The sequence below is a fragment of the Cupressus sempervirens genome, chromosome 5 (assembly GCF_028749045.1).
Source record: "Cupressus sempervirens isolate cs-2001-9-10 chromosome 5, ASM2874904v1, whole genome shotgun sequence".
In the NCBI taxonomy this organism is placed as follows: domain Eukaryota; kingdom Viridiplantae; phylum Streptophyta; class Pinopsida; order Cupressales; family Cupressaceae; genus Cupressus; species Cupressus sempervirens.
Window position 1 is genome coordinate 332,792,389 of NC_143122.1, and position 10,440 is coordinate 332,802,828.

The following is a 10,440-nucleotide window of genomic DNA, read 5'->3' on the forward strand; positions in this document are numbered from 1 at the left end:
AGAATCCCTTGAGCATCTCAAGGATTTCTAGAAGAATCTTCTACCTAGACATCTCAAGATTGTATTGTTTTATATTTGCAAGCAAAACTTTTATATATGCATATATATGGCTGATTGAAGTACATTTTCAGATTATTTGCAAACCTAATATGGGCAATTCATAAGGGTTTGTAGCTGCTATTGCATACATTATTGTTGATTACACTAGCCTCCCTAAATAAAAATCAGAACTTGGATTTCATGTTGGTGTTTCTATGTTTATTGTGAGTGTCATATTTATCCAACAATTCATTGTCCAATTCCATTTTCATCCAATTTCATTTTCATGTGTTTAATTCCAAAACCTTAATGCATAATGGTTACATATAATCAATGGTGCGTAATAGTATCATTGTCCATAAAATATTAGTCATTATCAAGAGTCATATTTGACACAAGCAATCCATATCTTAGTATTTATGATTTTGCAATTTTACTAATTTGTCAAAATTTGAAATGTAATTCTTATGCATCATTTCATAAATAGTTTTTCAAGTATTATATGTTTATCACCATCCCCACATTCATCCCAAACTTTGAAAGATCCCTAATGGATGCCCTTGCTGATCTGCTATAGTTTTTAAATTAATAAACTATATTTTCCTGTGATTTCTTTGATGGTCTTTGAGAATAGACAAAAGTTGCAAAAGGTTTTGTTTTTGTTTTGTGTTTTTGATAGTTTTCACAATAGTAATGAATAATGAACAATAAACATGAGAGGAGACTGAAAATAAATAAGAGCATAGAGCCAAATCAAAATTGTTATAAATCGTACCAGGTAGATTTCTGATTTATAAAGCCAAATAATAAATCCAATGCAATTCCAAGGAGCTTACATCCAACAATGATGCCAAACTGCTGCAAATGGTGGCCCTAAGACTACAAGGAATCACGTCCCAGCTGAAAGAATCAATCTGCAATGCTGAAACCATAAATCTGGAACCTGAATCCACAATAAAAAATGGCGTACTCTATCCTTGATAGCAACACACACTGTCTGAAGAATCCAATGCCAATAATTGCTGAGGGCTACGTCCCAGCCAATCCAGAACCTAGGGTTTGCGTCCCAGATGAATAATTGCTCTCGCAGAGCCAATTCACAAAAACAAGTTTTTCAGTATGCAAAAGATAATAAGAAATTAGGTCTCCATCTCCTTATATCCCCTTCCAATTGTAAATTGAACCCTAAAGGGAAATTACACTTTGCCCTTTAAATAAAATATAATAAAATAACATTTTCCCAATTAAAGTCATCCATGCTATAGGAAAAACATTACTTTATTAAAATTCCATAGCTGAAGGCACCAAAAAGTCTACAGATAGTAAAAATCATGTATAATAATTTGAGACCTTTCCAACGAGCTATAACACATAGGTGTACCTGATCAACTGAAGCCAAAATCCCCTTATTACTCCAAAATGGTTATATTATTAACCTTATTTTAATTTATTTAATCACCAACTTAGGGAAATATTTAAATATATTAAAATATTTCCCAAATGGTCCCAAAAGGCCCAAAATGACCAATCAAACATGAATCTGACCTTGTCACCTGTCTGTGACTGATGCCGGACAAGATGGGTCAACTGGCAGTCCATCCCTAAAATCTAGGGATGCTCCTAAAAAGTAGGAGACAGCCCCAATCAACCAAAATTGAGTCCCAATGACTCCCCTACTGTGTGCACCTCTGAGAGAACTGTCACTGAACTAGGAGTTCCTCCTAAAAAATCGGAGATGCACTCTAAGTCTCCAAAACGTTCGCCGAGGTTTCCAAATGCCTCCTAGACCACTCCTAGTCAATCCTTACAAATTAGGAATCCCTCCTAAATTGTAGGAAACTGTTGTCTACTACTCCAAACTACTTGGAAAGCTCATGCATGACTCTCAAAGCCCCTGAATTGGTTCCCTCTATGCTCTGCTAGCCTATGGGAACCAGATAATAGACCAACCTTGCTAGAAATGTTGTCACTAAGGAAGGGCAAAAATTGGGGACATGACAAACTTAGGCCCTTTGTCCCCACATTCACAAAACCTCTCATGACCCTCCAACGTCCCCAATAGATGTTGGAACACTAAACAAAATAATTATTATTCAAAAAGTTAAGCACATTTAGATAAGATGGAAAAATATTTTGGTTACAAATTTGTCATAGTTCAAAATATTATGTCGATCTACACCACTAGCACATCAAATTATTCCCTTAGCATTCATATGTGTTTACACTATGCCATAAGTATTATTCTTATCACACAATTTAAAACCATATCAATAAAACAATGTAAGCATTTTAAGATCTTGGAACAAAACTAAAGCCATCTTGGTAGAGTTGCTTGTGATCATAAATTTGAATATTATTTGGTCACTAGAATCGTAGATGTGTCAAAGAACACCATTATATTATTTGAGGGTCCATTTACATTGGTTGTTAATAGTTCTAGAAGTCAATGAGCCACAAACTACATTGAACCTAGATACAACAACACAATACTTATTAAACACCTACACAACATCTCTCCTTTTTTATAAGAATTGGGTTGTGGTTTTTACATTCCTTGCTTAAAAAAGCTCTTCTAATGCAAACCATTTCACTACTTCAATAGGCAAGACGAGCGGAATCAATCAAGTTATTGTTATTTTTGTTGTTTTGGCTTTAAGTAAGTCTACATTGGAGACTTGTGAGTTTGAACTTGACACTCACCAAGGTTTGGTAGAAAAAACTCACTAAAAAGTCACATGCAATCACCCAAACTCAACCCATCAATTTTGTGCAAGTTGCATTTGCACACGAACTTTTCCATTTTATCATTTAGATCCCGAAAGGATTCTTCCTAGGTTAATTAGATTTTATCTTTAAAGTATTCTCTTTAATCATTAATTTGTTTGGCTGACAAGAAGACCCTTCCTAAGTTCACCTAAGTTTGCCTTGGTTTTTCCCTATGTGACATCCTAAACCTTTAGAATCAACTCAATTACATTTGAATATGCTAAGGCCAGCAAGTTCTAATAAACAAACTTAAGCCAATTCCAAAGGCTTGGGGCAAAACTAAGCCAAAACTGGACAAGGATCAAAAACTAAACTAGAGCAATTTAAGTTGGGTTTCTGCAGAAACTCTGATAGCATAGAGTAACTATTTTTAGAGTTCAAGCCCACTCCCAATTTGTACATCTACTTTGTACTAATAGTTATCCTAACAATTTATGTCCAAAAACCATGAGTAAGTGGAAAGTGTGGTGCATTACAACAATGGAGACTTGCATCCAATTTCCCCTAAGAACAATTGGCAAACTTTTATTTCATCAATGCAAAATAATAACATACATAATGCATGAGACTAGAAAAAGCCCCATTTGTGATTCATGGTTTAAGTATCCAATAAACCCTCATTCATAGATCAAAATAAAAGTAAAGATCAATTAATTTAGGGCTCTTGATATACTCTTGTAGCTTGGTGCTATAAAATGAATATTAGGACCTTAAACGAATTAAATTTCTTAATTATATACATTGAAAAAAGTTAAGTTACAATACAATACCCTTGTGACATGATAAATCAAAAAGACCACATTGGCTTCATAATTTCTATTTTTTGCTGCAAATGGATATGAAAAGATCTACCAAGTAGTGATAATACTAATAACAATATACATGTCTATTTAATGTGCTTCCTAGGGTTGATCCCATCAGCAATATTAGAGATGGAATGGCATGAATGAAAGTAGAGGAAGAGTGGATCAAGATTAACTTCCATGGTGGTAACAATGTACATTTGTTAATGGGTTTCCTAGGGTTGATCCTATCCACAATCCCAGAGATGGAGTGACGTGGATGAAATTGGAGGAAGGTTGGATCAAGATTAACTTCCATGGTGGTTCAAAAGAGAGTTTTGGGCCTTTGGGGGTTAGATGTGTTCTGAAGGACTTTGTTGGTACTATTTTAGCAACGAACTCTAAGAAGCTTAAGGATGGCACCAATAATGAGGTGGAGGCATAAGTTGCCTTACTTGCAGTTAATTTGCAAAACATATTCATGTGACACCTTGCACTTGGCAGGAGATTCCCAAATTATTGTAACTAATATTACAAATGGACAATCTCGAGTTTGGAAGATTGAGAAATTGACCACAATTATATGGAAAAAATTGACGAATTTTAGAAATTTTAAAGCATCACACATCTTCAAGAAGGGCAATGCATTGGCATACACACTTTCTAATTGATAGTAGATTTAGTGAAATAATTTGGAGGAAAATTTTGCTGGACTTTGAAGATTATAAATTTATGAAGACATGGTGATAGAAGTGTGGTGGAGTGCCTTTGAGTACATTGGCATTTTATTGGCACAATACCCATGTGCAATATATGATGACCATGGATATTCATATTGATACCCTATCACAAAGATGAGGATTGAGAGACTCTAAATTGCAATGAAAACCAACTTCTATTTGATGGCGTCCAAGCAATAAATGGCCTTTTAGGACAAAATATATGATAAGAGACTAAAATGTGTTTTTAATACTAATGACCTTTTTTTCATGTGGATGGTAGAACTACTTTTGAGATAGGACTAGTTGCTGACCAAATTCAATTATCACACAAATACAAACATTGCATCCCTCTTCTATGTTTGGGGCCTTGAGGTGTACAAGGAGGTAAAATGAGCAATGGAAAGGTGTGTGAAACTTATATGGCATTTGGATTTGGATGTATTGTTGGCAAGGGCAAAACCATGGCATGATTTCGTTGCTCTATTGGAGGATTAGATACACGTCCCTGGGTACCCACAACACATTCACTCTTTCATCATGTCGTAGGCACTGGAGAATAGGGAGGATCAGAGAACTAAAGCTTGGCGAATTTAGGGTTTCATCTAGGATTATGCCCATGATTATGATTTGGTAGTGAAATCTAGGGGTATCACAAAGAGACATGGATATGAACAAGTTCAAATTCAATCTTTGAGACTACTAGCACAAAGAGGGCCAAAATTTTGTTGGATAATTGGGCATCTCGAGGCAAAGGTAATAGATTTGGGAGCTATAAACATGTGTAGGGTGGTCATGAGAGGAGGGGATGCAACAAGTGTCAAGCTGTGTTGAGATTGTGACTTGAGTGTTGCATGAATCTTCATGGTTGTGGGCTACTTATACTAGTTTGAGTTTTTTGTGGTTTTTGTTTACCTATGTATGCATTGTTGATGTTATTGGGGTAGTTTATATGGTTGATGTTGTGTTTTAGTAGGCTTTGAATAGGTGAGTTAGGCAAACATGAAATTTTACAAAGTCAATGTGGGTGATTGTTTGTTTAGGTGATGAAATATTAAAATGGAAGTACTTTCTTTTAAGACCTTTTAGCCCTCCTTAGTACAATTTGGTACATTAAAACCTCCTATCGCATTTCATTACTTAAATCAAGGTCCTTTCTTCTTCCAAACTTGCTCAAAACTCTACTTTGGCACCAATTTCTATGCATGGCTTCCCATTTATTCCCCCAACCATGTAAATCATGCTTCAAATGCATTTCCGACCATTTCCCCTACTTATGTCATCATTTTTACTCGATTTCACAACATTCTTAAATTTGGGGCCCATTTCTAAGTCATTTCACCTCTAGGTTAAGAGTGCTCTCGACCCTCACCTTGGGTAAGGGATGAGGACATCGCTTACCCAAGTGATTTTCCCGAAGAAGTTTTAGGCCTAATGTTAGATATTGCTTTTCGCACTTTGTTGAGTCATCCCTTCTTGATTTTTGTTTAGAAATCGCTATAGAAGGCCTTTTGTCCTCATTTGGACATCTCTTACACGCGCAAGCAATCCACTCTATAGGCAAGCTATCCATGTTCAACCAATCAAGCAAGCAAGGTGTTCTTCATTCGAGCATTCAAGATCTTCATCCTTCATCGTGCATTCTTCCTCCTAGATCTAGCTTTATTGTGGAGTCTGGCCATAAAATAGGACATCTAATTCCACACAAGCATTCGTCGTTGAGGCATATCACAAGCACATTCATACATGAGGTTTTGCCTTACATGATTTCCTATTGAGTTTTTTCTGTTGAGTCAAGTCTATTTGCATTAACATACTTGATCACATATTAAATATAATTTGCATCAATATTGCTATGGTATTCTACATTGTCAATACTTGCTTCTACTACATGTCAGCATTCCTTCACTCATCTCTATTTAAAGTTTTTTCCACATCAAGAGCTTGACCGAGGCAAGCTACTCTTAACCAACCAATTTTCCCCTTTATTGTGTGTAATTGCAATTTCAGAGTACAATTTCAAGCACAAATTCAAGGGCTATTTTTGAAGCACTTTCCAGATCCCTATTAATTTTCGTCATCAAATATTTCAAGGTTGAAGACATCACGCCTAACCCAATGCATTTCAATTGCAGGTCAGTCATAGTTTCAACAATCCAAGGTGAAAATTTGGGCCTCCAATGAACAATTTCTGGCCCAAGTAAGGGACGAGGTCATCCCTCACCCAAGGTCAAGGACAAGGTCATTTCTGACCTCCCAAGTCATCCTTGCCCAAAGCATAAACAAGTCTTTGCCCAGTTCAGATTTTGCAGTTTTTGGGGGCATAAGAGGAAAATTGAGTCATTTTGAGCTTCTAATCAGCAGTAAATTAATCATTTGGCCATTTTTTTTCTATTGATCTTAACCATGCACACATTTCTATCTCTACTTGTTGCATTTTATTTCCCACATTATATTTACATACTTTTATCACACTCGGGACCAATACAAAGAGGTATTCAAGCCTGCAAAGTTGAGTTCGTGTGCTTTTGCCCTTTTCCCTTAATGGCTCTTATCAGATTTACTTTTGTGTGAAGAGTCCTCCTCTTGGTCCCTTCATGTAATGTTGGAGTGCCTACTATTTTATCTATTATAGTGTATATGAGCATTTATCATTGCATAATTTCAAACTTTTCATTATTAATCATTTTACTGACCAAAAAATAAAATAATAACAATGTACAATCAGTATAAAAGGAGAATAAACAAAGCTCAAAGATTTTTTCTGAAAGCGACAACTACTAGGCTGCTAGTAGGCTGGCCCCAAGCTTTCAAATAAGTTTTGAATAGGTTTTGTGAATGCATAATGTAAAAAGACATCATTATTACATGATAGGACTGGGTGAAAAGAATACAACTATTTAGGCACTAAAGATGAAGTGGCAATTCTCTTAAAAAATCAAAAAATAATTCTAAGTTCTCAGATATGCACTTAAGGCCTCCCACACCCATATCGAGTGCATCTAGGTACGTGTTTGCCCAAGGGTCAGGTGTACCACAAGGCATACCCAAAGTACAAAAAGATGCTAAGTACCAAAATATATATTTTCAACCTTCTTTTGCACCTGGAAACCTTCAAACAGCACTAAAACAATCATTTCACCTAATACAAAGACCATTTTGCTCTCTCCACTTTCTCTTTTCTCATTATGGCATTTTGGAGTGCAGCTGATTTATACATGGCATATGACATAATATTAAAATTGTGGGCATTCAATATATATCTTAATCACTACCAGTTCAGCATTTGGCATTGATCAATGATGAAGTATCATACTACAAATGTATTTACAATTTGTTCAATATATATGTATATGCATATTAACATATGTATGTGTATGACTGTATAAATATCGTACCTAAGGGGAAAAAATGTTGTACCATCATACCTGTACCTGCAACTTAGAAATAAGATGTGATAGCAAACAAAGAAAAGATTACATGTAACAAAAATGGCATGTGATCCCTTAGCTTAGACTAACTTAAGTAATTGGAAAATCCCTCTTACTTCATGGCACAGCATCATAAGTTTGGCACATGCCTTTTCCTCTAACTACAAGACTTGTTCACTTTCTTGACAATATACTAGTTAACTTGTTCAAAGGATAACCTTGAAACATATTAACTGATGTGATTAGATCTGCAGTAAGGCTGGGGTCCCATTGAAGGGGGCTTCCTACAAAATAGAGCGGAAGCCGCTTGCTACTTTTTAGGAAATATTTTAAAGGTGGCGGTCCCATGACTTATGATACTCAATGTTTTAGCTCCGAAATTTAAGGAAGATGTGCATTGAAAATAAGCTGAAATTTAAAATTCCCTCTAAAACTACATTTTAATTAAAAAACTAAAATTTAGATTATTGACAAGTGGAAAAAAACATTCCTAAGCTGGCGGGGCTATTTCCAGCCCCACCCCCTTTTCACCCGCTTCCTAAAAATGGGGGGCTTCTACTTTTTAGGAGAAGATTCTGAATAATCCCATAGCACAAATATATTTTGCTCATGAGACCACCTGCTTCCTAAAAAATAGAGCTTAAGCCCCCCACCCTAATCATTTTTACATGCAAAATTTCCTAGTAATGGGAATAGGCAAAATTAAAAGGGAACGCAATGCATCTATGGTTCTCCCAAAACTAAGGCACTTAGAGAATTTTCTATTGATAAATTTTACAATATATGGAACAGGAAAGACAAATGTTTATGTCAAATAGGATGAGCTTTTCATGGCAGGTTCTAGTAGCTTTTATTGGGAAGAGTTGAACTTTGCAATACGTTTTGAGTGTTGAAATTGTATAAAATAATACATCTAACTCTAATTTGCATGGAGAATCTTGAACAGCCAGTATGTTGAGTTCAATGTCCTGGCCATTAATGTTGGGAGGGGAACCCATGCATTTAGCAGGATTTGGAGCACAACATACTAGTCAATTACTTATGTCAAATTACTCATACTGGGTTCTAAATGTGACATGTTTAAGCATTCAATTGGGTACAATTCCGCACTCAACACGGGGTAATACATACCCAAATCCGCAGTGAGTTTGTTATGCATTCAAAATGGGTAAAATACTACGTCCAAGTCTGAATGTAACTTACTGAAGCCCCCCTAAGACATGAAAAATGTTCGTATCGAGGGAACAGATATCCCTAGCTAGCGGCAGCTAGGTGGAAGATTAGCCCACAACAGGAAATTCCTACTAGAAGAAAATAAATTTTTACCATACCCACTAACTGAATACTCGACTATTATCTAACAAACTATTTGAGCTTGTGCTCAAATAATAAAAGCCGAAAGAAAATGAAATGGCTAAATACCTGTCGTGTTACAGTGATCTCGGTGTTTTCTTCATATCCAATGGGACTGCGACTGCGATCGGAATTATCAAAAACAATAGAAACAGTGGCCTTTGTCACTCCAGCCTGTCCTTGCTTGTACACCAACTCCTGCAAATTTGAAGCCCTGACCTGCTGCAAATTAGTGATTCCAAGTACAAAACAGATTGAGTCCAATATATTCGATTTCCCAGAGCCATTCAGGCCAGTTATAGCATTAAAAAACGGATCAAAATTGGGCACAACTGTCCTTGTTGCATAGGACTTGAAGCCCTCGAGACAGACCTCCTTGATATACATTGCTATGCACTTGGATCAGCTCAGATATCTATAGATGAACCCCAGTTTATTTAATAAGGAACGTATCTCTCCCAACAAATCTTGCAAATCAGATCCTGTTTTTGGATACACAATCTCTATCTCCCTCTATAATTCTTGAAATTGGTGGATATAAACTGTATATATTCCTTAAAATCTGAGTCAGTAAGTGTTCTGGGCATTTTCCTGGATAAACGACATTGCTTGTTGATACATACCGATATCTCCTTGTGGGATGTCTCATATGGCCTAGAGCCTCATATTTTTGGATATACACTGAGCACGTCCCTCTACGATACCCGGAAATTACCCTGGCTAACCTCTGGCTGCAAGATATACGCAGTGTATTTGCTCCGAAAATGACCCCGGATAACCTCTGGCTTTAAGATGTACACTGTGTATCTCCTTCACAAATTCCCAGATGACCTCTGGCTTTCAGATACACGCTGTAAACCTCCTCCACAAGTGACCTCGGACGAACTTCGGCTTCAAGATATGAAGTGTGTATCTCCCCCTGTGATCCTTGCAAAAGGACCTTGGATAAATTAACAGCAAATCGTAGGGATCTTCGTTGTCTTTTAGATGAGCGCTGATATCTGCCTCTTCGGATTCAAATATGCATTGTGTATCTCCCACCATTTTCATTTTATGCCTTTTGACTCGAGTCATCTTGGGCGGGAAAATGGAAAGGGGGAAGATTTTAAAAAACAGAGGAGCGTTTTACCTATCAATTGGCAAAACAGAGATGGTGTCGTGCAGTTTTAATTAAGAAATGTCGGGAACAATATTTATGAGAATTTGTAATTTCCAACCTTTTTCTTAAAGCAACAAATTAAATATATGTCCGAATATACTACAATAAAACAACGTTTTTAGCTTTTACAATAATTTATTTATCTATTTTTGACCTTTTTTATATTTATTTATTTTAATAATTATACCATT

At 36.1% G+C, this 10,440-nt stretch overlaps 1 protein-coding gene across 2 annotated transcripts in view; it reads right to left on the minus strand.

The window, feature by feature from the left end:
• The window catches only part of LOC149556049 (structural maintenance of chromosomes protein 2-1-like), a 49,011-nt gene extending 38,896 nt beyond the window's left edge, over window positions 1–10,115 (minus strand). For both annotated transcript variants that reach the window (XM_089830177.1, XM_089830178.1), the window contains exon 1: window positions 9,160–10,115. In XM_089830177.1, coding sequence (XP_089686303.1) covers window positions 9,160–9,477 — 318 coding nt within the window. In that variant the 5' untranslated portion in view covers window positions 9,478–10,115. The remainder of the gene's footprint in view (window positions 1–9,159) is intronic.
• Between the last annotated feature and the right edge of the window lie 325 nt (window positions 10,116–10,440).